The following is an 18,990-nucleotide window of genomic DNA, read 5'->3' as shown; positions in this document are numbered from 1 at the left end:
TAGTTGAAAAAGCTAGTCTGAATGTGTTAGCATAATCATACACATTTCAGCAATGGGATCGGGACTGTAGGATAGCTGGGCGATTATTTCAAATCATTAAACACTAACAAGCTGCAAAAATGAGACACGTGACATAGATTTGTAGATAAAGTAAGCTAAGTCCTCTTCTAACCTTTAAAATGAGACTTGATGTAAGACTTCCAGTAAGGTGCAGTAACCTTGTGAGCATCGATGCTTCCTGGTTTTTGCATTGTGGGATTTTTAAGAAACAAGAAGTCCATGGATTTGGCAGTTATTTGTATATGTAATTTTCTTTTTGTGGTTGTTTTATATGGTAAATATGGTACACGGCTCCTTTAAGAATGATGTCATGGTTCCGTATGCTTTACCTCAGTTGGCGGTAAACGAGGCTGAGAAGAGGTCAATGCTAAAACTGTCTGTGAGGGCAATGTTTAGTGATTAAAAATAATTATTATTATATTTGAGCAAATTTTTTTTTATATATATTTCAGTAAAGAAAGGATGTCATGAACAAATGTGTGTTGAAGGTTTTAATTTCGCATTTATTTATTATATTTATTAATATTTTTAATAACAATTGTCAAACAGAAATGCACTGAATCAATCGCCCCATTGCCGGTAAAATGAATTTGTGCGTATATATATATATATATATATATATATATATATATATATATATATATATATATATATATATATATATATATATATATATATGTATGTGTGTGTGTGTGTGTGTGTGTGTGTGTGTGTGTGTGTGTGTGTATTGCTCTCAGAATTCCTCTGTTGCTGCCACCAGTTCAGACACAGGGAAAGATTATATTCTCTGTGACGAGATGACAAACTGCAAGAAGCAGCTATACGGACAGACATAAGTCACCTTTCTAAAAACAATATTGCAGCCAGGGTTTTTTATTAACAGTATACACCAGGCTAAATAATTCTCAGTAACACTGTATTCTGTTCAACTGTCAATGTAAACTCACGCATATCATGTATTATTTTTATTCAAATATATTGAGTGCATTATTTTTATAAGTTAATGGATAATGTGTTCCAAAAGGATATAAACACGGATATGAAGACAGGAGAACTAATCTTTTACTTAGAAGTACAAAAGTGCATTTCAGGCTCTAACAGTTCATCATCTTCAGTGAATATATTTTTTTTTTTCTTTTTTATAGAAAGAAATCTATTTTGGTCTATTTTTGTAAAAAAATACAATAAAAAGGCGTTTCTGCGCATTAAAAAAAAAAGGGGAAAGAGAAACATTGCTTATAAGTTCTCTATTATGCCTATTAATTTCTGCCTTGTCTGTTGTGCACTGTGAATATTTAAGACTGTAAAACATAGATTTGATCCCTGAATAGACATTTTAGTCTACAAATGGGCATTAGTCCAGTTTTACACCCTTAACCCTTCATACTAACCTTGCTCTCTTCAGTTGTGCCTGTGTTAGTGACATTTTCATTCTCTGAAAGCTTAACTACTTTACTCTGCTTTCTGGTGGCTTTCTAATTTTATCTTGCAAAAAAATATGATCAATTTATAATCTACATTGCCAATTATCAATTGGGGGATCGCTCGATTGATGTCACCCAGATGACAACTCAACACAACCCAACACACACTGACTGATCTAGCTTCAGTATGTTTTCATTGTGCAGCACATTCTGCATAGCAGGGCATTGTGATTTACTGAGGAACGTACCTATTAGCATCTACTCCATAATATACATGAACATGGTCAGTGTCTCTGTGAATAGCAAGGGTGAGTCTGTCTGTCTTCATTCGGCAACAGTCAGGAGCCAGTAGTAGTTTAAGTCTTGATCAGACAGGAGTACATTAAGATGTTAAAAATCTTTGTATGAAATCTCTAGTTATTGCAATTTTTGTATGTTTCACATATGCTGATTGTGCCACAAAAACTTCCTATATCTAGAGCTAGCATTGACGTCTGTTGGAACCAGATGAATATGATGCGACTGTTGACTTTGAACAGGTAAATGTGTGTCATGCAATTAAATATTCATGAGGATCATATCCATGATGTATTTCCACTTGATTTCCAGTGTTTTCAGAGGATTTTCTGAAAGCTATAGGGACTATAGGGGCATATTTTTTTTTGCATTACATCCAGAAAGGGATTTTTTTTCACTTTCTTTCATGTGTAATGTTGTCCAACTGATTCTTGCAGTTATTCATCAATCGAGAGAGAGAGAAAGAGAGAGAGAGAGAGATTTCTCCAAAATCTGAACTGCACATATCTATCAAACTGTCCCTCACTTCTTTCATTTCATACTTATCATCCAACCACTCTATTAATTCTTCTCACTGTCACTTCCAACCCCACTCCCCCCATTACCACATCTGCTCTGTCGAATAATGATTTTTACTATCAGCACTTTGTGTATGTAATGGTAATCTGACTCGCCCTATTGAAAGGGAGTGTTTAGATTCACCGCCTCTTCTTGTGTTAATCGCGAATGCGTTTAGAGTTGCCGAGACCAGAGTTCGATGGGATTGATTCGGATCGAGGCTGTAATTTCATGCGTATGTGTGGGAGTGAGTGCAAGCACATATCCTATAAAAGGCATCCTTAGCACAGTCAAGTGCAGATTGGAGGAGGCTCATAGTCTGGAATTAATATTCTGATCTGAAAATGAAGGCCAGAAGGAGACACATTTCCCTTTTTTTTTTTTTTTTTTTATAATATGGTAATAAAACCAATTAAATTCAACATTTTTGACCTATTTAAACTGTTAGAAACTGTTGTATGTAGACTATTATATACAACAGTTTACATTTCTTTATTAATTATTCAGCTAATAGAATTTCGGTGTGATATAGTCTCAGGAACACCACCAATGATTCAAATAGATTTTTGCTCAAAACATAATTCCAAGTACAAACTCTCCTGATCTCCTGTCTCTCCTTTGTGATTTTTACAAGCGCCAATCAATCTACTGCTTGTTGCTTTACAGTTAGAAATCTAGTTTCTCGCGTTTAATACATCACGGAAAATTGTTTCTTCGCTTAGTTTCCCTGCAGCGTGTTCTCCTTGCATCAGCACTTAGACTGTTTTACGCGTTGCCACAGAATCTGATTTCTGTTAACAACTCTCTCTCTCTCTCTCTCTCTCTCTCTCTCTCTCTCTCTCTCTCTCTCTCTCTCTCTCTCTCTCTCTCTCTCTCTCTCTCTTTCTCTCTCTCTCTCTCTCTCTCTCACACACACACACACACACACACACACACACACACACACTCTGTATCTCTTTATTTCTCTTTCTCTCTGACGTTACAGACGAGTAACTCTGTTTTTCTGTGACTCGATCTGTAAAATAAGATGGGATTTTTCTACCTCATAACCTTCCCAGCATTTTACAGGAGCGTAAGATTAGTAAATAAGGTCTGATGCGAGGGAGTGATTCGGTTGTAAACATGAACAGATGCCTGTTTTTTGTGTGTGTGCATGTGTGTGTGTGTGTGTGTGTGTGTGTGTGTGTGTGTGTGGTTAGTAAACCTAATATGATGTTTTTTTTACAGAAATATTATTAGACAATAAAAAACCTACTTATTTTATTCATTCAAAATGAATGATAAATGCTTATCAGCAATTTGCAGTGACCAAACATCTTTAGAAATAGTATTAGTCTGTTATCAAGGTTTGTTATAAAAGCACAATGTTTATCATTTGAAAGCTGACTGGCTTAAGGCCACTATGTTTTTGAAGTGACCCAGTTTTCATTATAAAAAGCAGATGTGAATGAGCAAACCGAATTTCAGTTTGAATTATTACATACATTGTTTTACATACATTTTGTTTGTCTTTTGTTTTTTTAGCAGGTAAAGAAGAATCGGTGGCGACATTCAAGGGCAATGAGTTTTTCTGCTATGACCTGTCCATGACCCCCATCCAGAGCAGCACGGACGAGATCACGCTGTCCTTCCGAACCCTGCAGCGAAACGGCCTCATGCTCCACACGGGCAAATCTGCCGATTATGTCAACCTGTCGTTGAAGAGTGGCGCCGTCTGGCTCGTCATCAACCTCGGATCCGGCGCTTTCGAGGCTCTCGTCGAACCCGTCAACGGCAAGTTTAATGACAACGCCTGGCACGACGTCAAGGTCACGCGAAACCTGCGGCAGGTAAGAGAGTGGCTTCGTCTGATAAGATGTACATCACCAGGAAGCTTTTTATAGCCGATTCTTATCTGCCACGGGCACATTCTGGGATACACTGAGGCTGTATGGAACATTATATATGCAGATCTTAGAAATTGTACAAAATGTACCAGTTTGTGTTAAGGCATTGTTGATTTGCTAACGTTTATGCTAGCATTATTAAGTGTATAGTGCCTTGTTGAGCCTCTTTGCCTCCTTAATGCTGCCCATGTGTTAATTCAGTAGCACCTCACATTCACTGATCGTCTCAGGATCCTCATTGTGTTTAATTCAAAACAACTTAAAGACTCATGCCTTTAGATCTAGTATACGCACACTGGGTTATATTTTCTGTTTAAAAAAAAAAACACATAAATGGACATTTGGACAGTGATACAGAAATGTTTTAAGCCTTCCATCTACAGAAACAGCATTTAGGCTCAATTAAAAAAAATGTGGTTTCAGTGTTTTTTCACAGACAGATGAAGTGCTTTTTTACGGTTGTGATCTATTTTTAGTTTCTTGTTTCTTGCTTTTTCTTTTGCCCACATCGTTTTTTACCAATCGCCATTTCTGACATTCTGTCTAGGAACGTTGATTTGTATTTGTATTGATAAAACATTCTTACCCTGCGTTTACGCCCGCGGCCGCTATCATGTACATTCATATTACATGAGCATATGTGCTCATCTCACCTTCTTAACCAATCAGTCCACATGCACTTTGTTATTCTTGAGGCGTTTTACAGATTTTCAGCTCTCGTCATGTGCTTATAGGTCAAAGCTTGGAAATCTTGCTCGGCTTCCTCGAGATCTTCGTTTATTTCCTTTTTACATCATTGGATTTAAATGACCATGTTTCTTTTTTTACTTCCTACAAATACGACTCAGTTCAGCTGCATTCGCTGCTCATAAAGCTAAAATTAGAGTTGAATTTATAAAGCTGTAGCTAATCAGGCGAACTGCACATGGGAGCACCTATTACACCTGCTTTGTTTTAAGGTACACGTTGCGTATTGTAAATGGTGCTGTGAAACGCTGGAAATTATCGACTACGGAGCCGTCAGAAAACTCGTGCAAGGAGGAAATGCATGTTCAGAAAGAAAGAAAGAAGAATTATGGCATAGAAAGAAAGAAAGAAAGAAAGAAGAATTATGGCATAGAAAGAAAGAAAGAAAGAAAGAAAAAAAGAAAGAAAGAAAGAAAGAAAGAAAGAAAGAAAGAAAGAAAGAAAGAAAGAAAGAAAGAAAGAAAGAAAGAAATGAGAGCACAGAAAAAAAGAAATGAGGGCACAGAAAGAAAGAAAGAAAGAAAGAAAGAAAGAAAGAAAGAAAGAAAGAAAGAAAGAAAGAAAGAAAGAAAGAAATGAGGGCACAGAAAGAAAGAAAGAAAGAAAGAAAGAAAGAAAGAAAGAAAGAAAGAAAGAAAGAAAGAAAGAAAGAAAGAAAGAAAGAAAGAAATAAGGGCACAGAAAGAAAGAAATGAGGGCACAGAAAGAAAGAAAGAAAGAAAGAAAGAAAGAAAGAAAGAAAGAAAGAAAGAAAGAAAGAAAGAAAGAAAGAAAGAAAGAAAGAAAGAAAGAAAGAAAGAAAGAAATGAGGGCACAGAAAGAAAGAAAGAAAGAAAGAAAGAAAGAAAGAAAGAAAGAAAGAAAGAAAGAAAGAAAGAAAGAAAGAAAGAAAGAAAGAAAGAAAAACAGAAAGAAAGAAAAACAGAAAGAAAGAAAAACAGAAAAACAGAAAGAAAGAAGCAACTGGGCAGTAATGAAGTACCATTAAGTCATTGGTTACTTTAAACTGCTGCTTTTTTAAGGTATCTGTACTCTATTCCTTAAACATCTGTTTTTCTGTGTTCCACTACATTTAAAAGCAATTTCACCTTTTCGCAGGATGTAACCATTTAAAAGGATGAATTATCTAAATGATCTAAAAAAAGCCTTTCGAACTGATGCAGTACAGTGATTGTGTAGTATAAATTGTACCTGACAGAGAAAGCTAGTTTTGAGTTGCCAGTGATATGCAGGTAGTGCAAAGCGTTTCAGTCATGTTTAATACTTTATGATTGCTTGCCGATATTCTTTAACCGTGCAGCCAGAGAATGAGCTTGGAACTGATCATCATTATATGACTAAAGTGTTTTGACAGTACAGTTACATTAATGTGCTGGTGTACTAGACTGAAGTGGCCCGTAATAAACTGTATCCCTGTTTTTTACTCATGCATACTTTAGGTACGTTGTCCAAAATGTATTGATTTCTTTGTTTGGGGGACCATAATTGCCTTTAAATATACATCTGGGTACCAGATTATTGTATTAATGAGTTTTGTGCTTCAATTTGTAGCTGAATTATCCATCTAACACACTTAGGAATAATAAATATGCTGTGTGTTTGGAACGAGGATTCCTTTTAAAAGGAGGTGTGACTAAAAAGATTTACACAGATGTGTTATGAGCACTCATGAGCACTCATTATACCCCGAATTAACTCACTGATTTGCACTACTTCTCTCTGATAACTCGCACTTCAAACTTGTAACATAATGTGCATTAGAAGGTCTTAATGTCAGGAGATACCGTAAAAAAATCTCAGGAGAAGAAAAGAAAAAAGCAATCTCAAGTAGGGACGCAGCGTCAGACATTTATTCAACTTTAATGAATGGTTGAAGTAAAGCCTGCATGCCCAGAATTTGAAAATACACACTAATACACAGGGGTATTCACAGTGAATAGGGGACTGTTACCACTTTGCCAATTGGCGGTTGTAGATAACAGCACAGAGATGCAGTCAATTTCACCAGCGATTGGCTTCCATGCGCTTTGTGCATTGGCCCGTTTTTGGTAATTGTAATTGGAATGAATGGCTTGTCAGCCCTAATAATAGCTATTGTAATTGTTTGCTATTGCGGAAAGGCGGCAGAGTAAAAACATTGGGAAGAGCGAGAAATTGAGGAGAGGGGGAAAAATAAGAAAACTTTTGTCCAAACATGATTTCATTAACTCTTCCTCTCTCTGTTTTTATTATATGGCAGCTGAATTGTGACAAATCACATCGAAAAACAAAGAAGTGGCACCAGGAAAGAGAGAGTTTGACATTATTAAAGTCTGCCTTCTGGAGAAGATAAGGACTTTATTATCTAGCTAATATAATGGAGAAATTATATGGTAAAAAAAAAAAAATAAAATAGGTGATGTCACTTTTGGGGATTTGAGAATTCTTTGGCAGACTTGCAACATACTAGCAGAAGAACATTAATACTTTATGGGCAAAAGTGTGTAGACTCGACAATCGTAAACAATATAACAGCCTTTCTTATGAGGTTAGAAGCACATCATTGCAGTGTCTCTTTATTAAAACTGTTCCAGCATTAACGATATTCATGTGTAAAAGATTTAGCGCCAAGAAAACACAGTTTGCTAAGGTTGGTGTAGAAGAACCTGATTGGCCTTCACAAAGCCCCAACCTTAACACACAAAAGGCAATTGAACACCTTTAGGATAAAATGGAATGCCGACTGACATCCCGGACCACCTCAACAAAAGCCACGAAAAAACGGAAAAATGCAATAAACGGACGCCACGTCAAAAATGCTATTTCATGTATACAGTACTGCACTGTGTTAACATTTTACTTCATTTTATAATTAATAATTATATTTTTATAAGGAAATTTCATTATTTCAACATAAAACTCCATAAAAAGAATTCCATAGAAGTTTTGTGGTCTGTGCTATCAGATAGATAGATAGATAGATAGATAGATAGATAGATAGATAGATAGATAGATAGATAGATAGATAGATAGACAGACAGACAGACAGACAGACAGACAGACAGACAGACAGACAGACAGACAAACAGACCAGGTTGTTTAACAAGATTTCAGAAGGTGAGAGGATGCCTGAGGAATGAAGAAGAAGTGTGCTGATACTGATCTTTAAGAATAATGGAGTTGTGCAAACCGGAAGGAACTACAGGAGAATTAAGTTGATCAGTCACACCATGAAGTTATGGGAAAAAGTAGTGGAAGCCAGGCTGAGGAAAATGGTGAACATCTGTGAGTAACAGTATGGTTTCATGCAGAGGAAGAGCAACACAGACACATTATTTGCTTTGAGAATGTTGATAAAGAAGTAAAGAGAAGGTCAGAAGAAGTTGCATTGTGTGTTTGTGGATTTAGAGAATGCGTTTGACAGGGTGCTGAGAGAGAATTTGTGGTATTGAACGAGGAAGTCAGGTGTGGCAGAGAAGTATGTGATGGTGGTGCAGGACATGCATGAGGACAGTGTGACAGCAGGGAAGTGGTCAGTAGGAACGACAGACTGGTCCAAGGTGGAGATTGGAGTGTATCAAGGATCGGCTCTGAGCCCTTTGCTGTTTGCAGTGGTGATGGACAGGTTGAAGGACGAGTTCAGACAGGAGTCTCCCTGGACTATGATGTTTGCGGATGATATTGTGATTTGTGGTGAGAGTAGGGAGCAGGTTGAGAAGATCCTGGAGAGGTGGAGGTATGCGCTGGAGAGAAGAGGGAATGGAGGTTAGTAAGAGTAAGACAGAGTACGTGTGTATTAATAAGAGGGAGGGAGGTGGAGTGGTGCAGTTGCAGGGAGAAGAGGTGAAGAAGATGGAGGAGTTCAGGAACCTGGGGTCAACAGTGCAAAGTAATGGAGAGTGTGTTAGAGAAGTGAAGAAAAGAGTGCAGGCAGGGTGGAGTGGGTGGAGAAGAGTGATAGCAGCAGTGATTTGTGATAGAAGAGTGTCTGTGAGAGTGAAATAGGAAAGTTTATAGGACTGTGGTGAGACCTGCGATGTTGTATGGATTAGAGACAGTGGCATTGAGTAAAAGACAGGAGGTGGAGCTGGAGGTAGCAGAGCTGAAGATGTTGAGCTTTTCATTGGGAGTAATGACAGGATTAGATACGAGTTTATTAGAGGGACAGCACATGTAGGACGTTTTGGAGACAAGGTGAGGGAGGCGAAATCGAGATGGTTTGGACATGTGCAGAGGATTGACATGAGGTATATCGTTAGGAGAATGCTGGGAATGGAGTTGCCAGGAAGGAGGAAACGAGGAAGACAAAGGAGGAGGTTTATAAATGTGGTATGAGAGTAATGAGGGAAGACATGCAGGTAGTTGGTTTAAAAGAGGCAGATGTAGAGGACAGTTGTGTGTGGAGACGAATGATCTGCTGTGGCGACCCCTAATGGAGCAGCCGAAGGGAGAAGATTGATTGATTGATTATTTGATTGATTGATTGATTGATAGAGCAGTCCTGTAGGTAGAAGCAATGTATGTTTATGCAGTGTATGAACAGTTCTTCAATTCAAATACTGTATTAACAAATTTGTCACTTGTGCTACATAGACAATCCCACATGTTCTTAATGATTAGATTTTTTGGGTTGTTGGCTTCTATCTTTTTTATTTTTTATTTTTATTTTTTATTTAATCTGCCAAAGCGATTCCATTCCACTAGAATAAGTAACACTAGCAACCTGGGAGGTGTTGGTAACCTTGGATGAAGTGTAGCAATGCAGTGCAGTGCATTACACATGGAGTGCTCTCTGTAGTACAGAGGTGCTTGTAGTTATAAATTGAAAAGACAGAAGAGAGTGGGTCATCTCTGGAGTCAGAGTTTTTTGGATAGGAAACTGTTGTTCGGCTAATGACCCTAATCTCGGGAACGTTCCCCATTGCTTCCTGTTGCAGCAGAAACATCACAGCATGGCCATGGCAGCATGACAGCAGCACTGCCGGGAGAGTATGCCTGGGTTCTGTTATCTCATTTAATCGCTCAAACAAGAGTGTATACACACACACACACACACACACACACACACACACACACACACACACACACACACACACACACACACACAAACACACACAAACACACACACACACACACACACACAGCAGGGGTCATTGGCGTTTGCCACCAGTCCTTGTTTGTTCACTCGAGTGAGACTAGCTTAATGAGTTTTTGAATCCAACATGTTTTAAATTTACGGGCAGAAGTTATTCTACATACAAAATGCACAAATGGAACACACACACACACACACACACACACACACACACACACACACACACACACACACACACGCGCAAACACACAGATGTACACAATCATATGAAGATTCAATCTTCAAGTTAATGTCTAAGAGAAACATTTATTGACTCCTCTTTCATCGTTATACCTACACACACATAAATAAATAAATTATACATGTTGGTCAAAATTATTCATATTAATAGTAATTACACTGATGGAGAACTAAGAGGTTAGTTTGTACATTCAAATCGAAATCCAGATAAATACTATGATGCTGGAACACTAGTGTATGCTAAAGGAATGCTTTTTTTTTTGTGAGCAATACAGCGCTTTAGATGTTTACAAAGATGCAGAAACAACATTAATAAACCTATGATTCATTGCTTGACTCAATCTTTAAGGCTTATCATTTTCGTATGACTAATATTGAAACTTATGATTCATGACTCGATGCTGACTTTAAATCTTTTTGTCCATTATAACGTTCTGGCTTTAAAGGTTATGATTTATACCTCACATACATCAAATCATATGATTCATGAGATCAGAGCCTACGATTGGTTATTCAACTCTAACTTTCATAGCATATGATTCATGACTCAACTCTAACTTTAAAGCTCATGATCTGTGACTTGAGTCTGCCTTCGAAGCTATGATTCATCACTTGGGCCTGATATTAAAGCTTATGATTCATCACTTGACTTTGGCTTTAAAGCATATGTTTTGTGACAGAAGTATGACTTCTAAGCCCTTAAATTGTGACTCGACTCTGCAGTCAAGCTTATAATTTAATACTTGAGTCTGACTTCAAGGATTTTGATTCATGACTTGATTTTGGCTTTTAAAGCTTTTTAGTTTTTGACACGAGTTTGACTTCGTAGCAGAAGAGTTAAGACTTGACTCTGATTTCAAAGCTTGTGACCTGAGATTTAAGTCTGATTTTAAAACTTGTAGTTTTGGTTTGGCACTGATTTTAAAGCTTGTAATTTCTGGCTTGGCACTGATTTTAATGCTTGTGATTTGTACTTCAATGCTTTTATGATTTGTGATTAAAGTCTAACTTCAAAGTTAGATTATTTGATTCAAGTTTGACATCAAAGCATGTGATTTGTACATTGACTCTGGTGTAAAAGTTTATGATTTTTGGCTCAACTCTGACTTTAAAGCTTATGATTCTTGATTCAAGTCTGACTTCAAAGCTTATGATTTAGAACTTGAGTTTGACTTCAAAGCTTATGACTATACATTGATGGGCTAAGAGGACAAAGAATGTGTATGCATTAAATGGACAATAGATGTGCATGTGTGTGTTTATTTTCCTCCTTAAAGCTGCATTATTGATGTCAATGACATGATTTGTTACACGATTTTACTTAACGCTGAAGCTTTATCAAGCAATCAATCAAGTAGAATATATACAATAATCAATATAGTGTGTGAGAACAAATTACACAACACACATATTCCCACACCCATTCTCAACCCACACTGGGTGTGTGAGAGTGACTAGCAAAGCATAAACAAGACTTGCATTTCTGACATTTCTGTCTTTAAAGCATGAACAAAAAAAATAAAAAATGCATGCATGAATTTAAGAATCAACCAAATCACTCTAAACCGCTCTCAAAAAGCTGTAAAGCAGTGGCTGCTGTGTGTGTTCCCATCTAATTTTGCGAGTGAGTGTGCGGAAGTGTGTGAATTTGGCAAGATTCAGAACAGAGTAAGGGAATGCTTGTAAAAGAGGAGAGAAATAAAAAAACAAACAAAATAAACCCCTGAGATATAAAGAAGATTTGATTGGCTTCATACAGAGCAAGAGCTCCTCTCTGTGGTCACTTGGAATGTTACATTAGGCTGAATCTATGCCATGTATGATGTCATGTCCTTTTGTGTGTGTGTGTGTGTGTGTGTGTGTGTGTGTGTGTGTGTGTGTGTGTGTGTGTGTGTGTGTGTGTGTAAGTGATAGAAAGAGAGAGAGAAAGAGAGAGAGAGAGAGAGAGAGAGAGAGAGAGAGAGAGAGAGAGAGAGAGAGAGAGAGAGAGATTGTTTATATGCATGTTAAAAGGACAGAGAAGTCAGCAAGCATCTGTCACAAAGTAGGTGAAAGAAGACCTGGTGTGTTCACACTGGTTTTTGACCTGGTCACTTTCTCCATCCAGTGATTACATGAGAACCTTTGAGACCAAGGTATTTAAAATTCATTTTGCATGGCCGATCACGAAAGGATCAGCATTCACAAATAGTTTTTCCTGTGCTCTGAATCCGCCTTCACAAAACACCCGCTACTGTCACTTTAAAAACAATATTACTTTGAATATGACTAATGTTTATATACTGTATTAGGGATGTGAATCTCCATAAACCTAAAAGGGTTGCTGAAGCCATATACTGTACTGTATTAACATTCTACTTCATTTTATATTATTAATAATTATATGTTTATTAATAAATTTCATTATTTTAACATAAAATTCCATAAAAACAATTCCCTATAAGTTTTTTAGGGGGAGTGGTGGCTCCAGCGGTTAAGGCGCTGGGTTGCCGATCGGAAGGTCTGGGGTTCCAGCCCCGGTATCGCCAGGCTGCCACTCTTGGGCCCTTGAGCAAGGCCCTTAACCCTCTGTGCTCCGGGGGTCCCTTACGAGGGCAATATGAAGTCCATGACGTCGGAGTGACGTGGGGCCGCTTTCCCGTGGGCTCACCACCTGCAGGAGGGACCGTAAGGGATGGTGCTGTGAGGAATGGGCAGCAGTCGAAGGCGGGGGCCTGCTTAGACTGCTGCCCCCGCGACCTGAATTACGGATAAGCGGGAGAAAACGAATGAATGAATGAATGCTTTTTGGAAGAGACCGGGAAAATTAGCCAAACAAATTAGTGTTGCACATGCTCATCCAAAACTGTGACTTTTTATATATATATATATATATATATATATATATATATATATATATATATATATATATATATATATATATAAAATTAAATATATATATTTAATATATTTATATATATTAAATGTGTTAACATTAACCTGGATGTTCTCGCAATCTTCCAGGAGGCTGGGAAGCTTGATTGAGTAGTTGTTGTTATTCTGAAATTAAACCAACAAATTAAAATATTTAGATCTGAAATCTAGCCTTACATCTGTTACTGATTGTAGGGCCAATAATAAAAAACTAAAGACTTGCATAAAAAAGACTCGCATGCATCACAAACTCTGAACAAAGTTTTATTTATGGGGGGAAAAAAAAAGTTATTTTTCTGCTTCACACGGATGGTACAGTATCTCTCCAGCGGTATTGTCTCGTATTGATTTTGCTGCAGGGGCTTTTAGCTCAGCGGTACTTTATTTTATCTGAGTTGCAGCAAATATCTAGTATAAACTAGTAAATAGCCTAGCAGCGAGTACCGTAAGAACGGTGGAAGCGTACTTCATAGCAACACCTGTACATGTCTGATACGGATTTTTCGAGAAGGAAACATGAGTGTCAAGATTTTATTTGTCTTGTTATGCATCTCACAACAGTCGCATTATGATCGGATTGAGAAAGGAAAAGAGAGAGGTCGAGTGTGTGAGTGCGTGGTTCGCATGTACGCTTCTGTATCGTTTTGTTTAATCCTTTGTACGATAAATGGCACGAGTTTAGCATTCATCATAATGTCAGGCATGAATAATTAAGTCAAGCGCTTTTGTTTGGGTAAATAACAAATTCCTGTGTCGTGTTTAATCTGAAATTATGTACAGGGAACAGATGTTTATCCCTTTGTTGTTGCTATCTGTGTAACATTTAATACATTTGCAGGATTGAGATCTTGGCTAAATTCTGGAATATGATTGGTCAAGAGATTGGTTAATATTTAACAATAGCAGCTGGTTGACAGGGATTCGTATGGTAGGTTGAGCTTAATAAACTGTACGATCTAATAATTAATTATCGTTTATATGGTAGTTTGTTTATATAAAAGCTTTGGAAGGAGTCTCCAGTTTCAGGACTTTGCATTCTCTTTAAATTTGAAAGCCCCTTTGTGCTTCATTTGTGTTGGTTCTATACATCGATTGATTTTTATAAATGACAGACAGCTTACAAACAGTTTACACCAAAGCATAAGCAATACCAGGTATTAACTTGCTTTATAAAGTGTTAGCATTAAATAAAATTATTAAAGGATACAAAGGCAGAGCACATTTCATATTAGTGTGTTTGTTTAATATATCATCGCTAAGCTTACATAGAAAGTATGAACATTTATAGATGCAGATCTCAGTATTAGAATTAGATGTGCTTTAAATATTGTACTCATTTAAACACGTTACTGTATTTCTTCCACTTCAAGTTCTGTCATGATTCTTGTGTATGTGCAAGTTAAATCTTAGAGCTTAGTTTAATTGTGGACTAGTCATCATTTTTCTCTGGAGCATTGCTCTTGATTGACTCCGGTATGACTAAAATTTCCGAACATTTAATAATCAGGACCATTTTTATAATTTGTGGCTTGCGTGTTTGTTTGTTGCAACTGCCATCAGCCACCATCAAGGGTGGAATAATTTACAATGGAAAATGCGTATTATTTTTTTGGGTGGTGTTATGACAGTGCCAGGATTTTCTGAATCATGCTAGGTAAACAAGTTGCTACCTCATTGTGTGCGTATTGAAGAATTTTTGCATTTTACTTTAGCTTTATTATTGTGTGGGGAATATAAGGCATGGCGTATTATGAATCCGACACTGTGGAGATAAAAAATAAAAAAATAAATCCGCAAAAGCGGGTTTAAATAAAACCCAGGCTTTGCATTCAAGTGTAGTTTCACCTTATCAGTCCACGAAAATGCATTGTGTGCATGTGTGTGTACTTCCTGCTGTTGTTTTAGAACACTGGGCTGTGTGGTGGGTTTTTTTTCACATTTTCGCTTTCTTTTTTACCAGTTTATTACATATTTTCTTGAGGTTGATGTGTGCATAGAAGTGTTTTCAAATCACTTTTTGGGTAGATTTTATTGGAAATGCTGTTTGTATAGACAGAATTTTAAACACACAAAAAACGGCACCATAAACAGTAAAAAATAATAATAATACAGAAATGTATATGTGTATATACAGTATCTCACAAAAGTGAGTACATCCCTCACATTTTAGCAAAAAAGTTTTAGTATATTTTCGGAAGGGACAATACAGATTTACTGTCCTCTGAAAAGAACTCAACATACATCCATTATTGTCTAAATAACTGCCAACAAAAGTGAGTACACCCTCAGTGATAACAGCTGTACGTCGTGCCAAAGCCACATGTCCCATTCATTATCATGTTATTGTCTGCTTGACAGGAGCGTAAAAATTAATGTATTTTGTATTAGAGCAGTTCATATTTGGTGCTTTGAGTACAATTCTCTCATACTGACCACTGGATGTTAAACATGGCACTTCATGGTAAAGAACTCTCTGAGGATTTGAGAATCCGAGACTATAAAAAGATCAGTAACACCCTGGAACTGAGTTACAGTACAATGGCCAGGGTCATACAGAGGTTTTCCAAGACAGTATCCATTCACAAGGGTAGATCAAATAAGTTGAGTCCTTATGCTGTCTGTCAGATGTAGAAGCTGCTTTATAAAACAGACACATGAGTTCTGCCAGCATTGCTTTAGAGGTTGCAGAAGCGGAAGGTCAGCCTCATTTGAAGCTGGCTCAGAAGAAAGCTTGCAAACAGTTTGCTGAAGAAAACCTGTCCAAGAGCATAAATTACTATTACCATGTCCTGTTGTCTGATGAGACTAAGAGAAACTTGTTAGGCTCAGATGGTGTCCAGCATGTGTTTATGAGGAGTACCAACAAAATTTTGTCTTGCCTACAGTCAAGCATGGTGGTGGTAGCATCATGGTCTGGGGCTGAATCAGTGCTGCTGGTGGCATAAATACATCATTTTGTACAGCTGTTATCATTAGGGTGTACTCACTTTTTGACAATCGTTGCTGTATGTTGTTATTTTTATAGGACATCGAATTTGTACTGCTGTAAAAGCTGCACATTGACTCTTCTAAAATATATCCAAGTTTAATTTCTATAGTATTGTCACTTAAAAACTCATACTAATATTGTTGCTGAAATATGAGGGTGTACTCCCTATTGTAAGATACTGTACAGTTTTATCTTTTTAATTGTTTAATTTGATAAAAAATCTTTTTTATAGAAACCTCCATTTGACATTACACATAAACCCAAACCAACTTGGAGAGTGATTATCCTTAATTCTGCTTCTTCTTAAAGCTAATCAACAACCCAGTCTAGGGGACACCTGACTCTCTAAAGGTCATGATATTTCAGAGTCTGTCCTCCATTTTGTGTGTGCACTACATGTGGCTCCAGATGGCCGCTGTTGCATTCTCTCTTGTCACACAAGGGCTGTAAGCACAGGCTAAGGGCTCTAATTTCTACATTCTGAAGGAGGGATGAGAGAGGAAGAGAGTCATTACGGAAAAAAAGAATCTGCATTTGGAAGGCAATTTACATCCGGCATGGAGGAGGGGGAAATGGGATGGTCAGAAAAAGAGGAAAAGTAAGAGAGAGAGAGAGAGAGAGAGAGAGAGAGAGAGAGAGAGAGAGAGAGAGAGAGAGAGAGAGAGAGACTGAAGAAAGGAAAAATAAAAAATGCAGCAAGCAGATGTTCTTCGTCATCACCGAAATGTAGCAAGTGGATATGTTGTGTAAAAGGGTGTGTAAGACTGAGTGTGTAAGTTATGAATGTCTATGGCATGTACCCAACATTCACAATCTGGGTACAGTTGCAGGTGCACCACCACTCTTTCATTTCTGTGTTTAATGAATATGCATGAGAACGAGACTGAGATGATGCATTTGAGTCGATATTACAGCACATGCTGCTCGCCACCTTCACGTTACTGATTATATTAAATGTTTGCTTTGTATAATCTTGACTTTGTGCTTAGAACTTTTTACATCTTCATCGGACGCAGTTACTGAGAGAGCGGTTTCAATTATTTGCATCACGGTTATTATCGCTCCTGTCATCTGGTTTTGCCAAATAAATTTCCTAGTTACAAAAGTACAGTTACTATACCTGCCAACAAAAGTGAGCACATCTTAAGTGAACATGTCAAAACTGTGTTCAAAGTGTGAATGTTTTGTGTGAGCACCATTGTTATCCAGCACTGCCTTCATCCTCCTGGCTAATGAATTCACCAGAATCCTCTTCCACTCCTCCATAATGACATAACTAAGCTGCTGAATGTTAGACACATGGTGCTTCAATGAACCCATCTTGAAAAACCTCTGTATGACCCTGAGTACTTCAGGGTAACTCAGTTTCAGGGTGTTACCGATCTTCTGACAGCCTCGGCCATATTTGTGGAGAGCAACAATTCTAATTCTCAAATCCATTCTCCAAATCTTTACCATGAGGTGCCATGTTGAACATCTAATGTTCAGCATGAGAGAATTGTACTCAAAGCACCAAATATTAACCGCTCTAAAACAAAATATGCACATTTTGTATGGTTCTGTTAAAACATGAACATAAATAGGACATGTGGCTTTGGATGATTACGCGACGTACAGCTGTTATCAATGAAGGTGTACTAATTTTTAAACAATAATAGCTGTATGTTGAGTTATTTCAGAGGACAGTATATCTGTACTGCTATACAACATGCACACACTCTAAAATATATCCAAGTTCCATTTTGATAGAATTGTCCCTTGAGAAGATTATACTAAAATGGCTGCTGAAATGTGAGGGGTGCACTAACTTTTGTTTAGCTTTATACTTGTAGATTGTTAGACTGATCTAGCCTAATACTTTGTAGACCTACGGCCATCACTAATATCTAGCTTTATACCTGCACTTTACTTTGTTCCCAATACAAGCTTTCTACTTTTGTGAATTCCTGCTGTTATAGCTTTATAGTAAGTTGATGCTAGTTTGGCTAGTTACCTTCAGGACACACTAGCCTTGTGCAATGTGCTATCTATTCTACTATCCGTTATTGGCTTTAGACTTTGTACATTTCTTTCCATTCAAATGAAAGATTCTAGTTTTGTGCTTGTCCTGCGCTTTGTAGTCTCTATCTTTTCGTTTTCTTCTTTTTAATTTCCCTTTTAATACGACGCAAGCCTTGTTATTTACAGACGCTCTGCTACTCCTGAAGTCAGCCAGGTATAATAAAGATGCTATTTCTCCCTTCACTTCAACATTACTACTACCTCTCATAACAGTCATGCCACTTTGTTAATCCATTACAAGTAGTCTGTTTGCTACTGATTGAAGCGATCGGTGAGTATATAAAGATAAATGGCTCTGTAATCAGATTTAACAAGCTCCTTCTCTCTGCTCTTTCAGTCAATGAGATATAAGCCTGCCATTACTATAGTGCAAAGCCAGATAGAAAGTAAAGCTGTTCTCAAACACTGGAAGCAGCTTATGACTTGACAAGTGTGTACGCACAAATCTGCGTTTATTAGCTAGCTCGTATCTGGAAAGAGTGCGTTTAAATTCCACTACACGGCCCATAGGCTCAAGATGTTCTCTCAGCTGTTAGACGGCAAACTAATTTGTTCTCTCGTCCTATGCGGCGCCTTTCGCTCGACAGCGGAATGCATCAACCTCGGACCTGAAATTCCGTTTTTCTTAAACATTCTTTTACATTTATAATGTGTTTTAAAACGTGATGAAACATGCATTAGGGTTCAGAGGTGATGGAGCTTTAATTGAGTGCTGTAACTGGTATCCCTTGCGTGTAGCGA

At 37.5% G+C, this 18,990-nt stretch overlaps 1 protein-coding gene across 11 annotated transcripts in view; it reads left to right on the top strand.

Moving 5' to 3' along the window:
* Window positions 1-18,990, top strand: part of nrxn2b (neurexin 2b) — a 664,725-nt gene that overhangs the window by 313,911 nt on the left and 331,824 nt on the right. For all 11 annotated transcript variants that reach the window (XM_083532478.1, XM_083532485.1, XM_083532477.1 and 8 more), the window contains one exon: window positions 3,864-4,168. In XM_083532478.1, coding sequence (XP_083388604.1) covers window positions 3,864-4,168 — 305 coding nt within the window. The remainder of the gene's footprint in view (window positions 1-3,863; window positions 4,169-18,990) is intronic.

This window comes from Silurus aristotelis, assembly GCF_946808225.1.
Source record: "Silurus aristotelis genome assembly, chromosome: 27".
NCBI classification, from domain to species: Eukaryota; Metazoa; Chordata; class Actinopteri; order Siluriformes; family Siluridae; genus Silurus; species Silurus aristotelis.
Note: the sequence above shows the minus strand (reverse complement) of the source record. Positions and strands in the feature narration are given on the sequence as shown.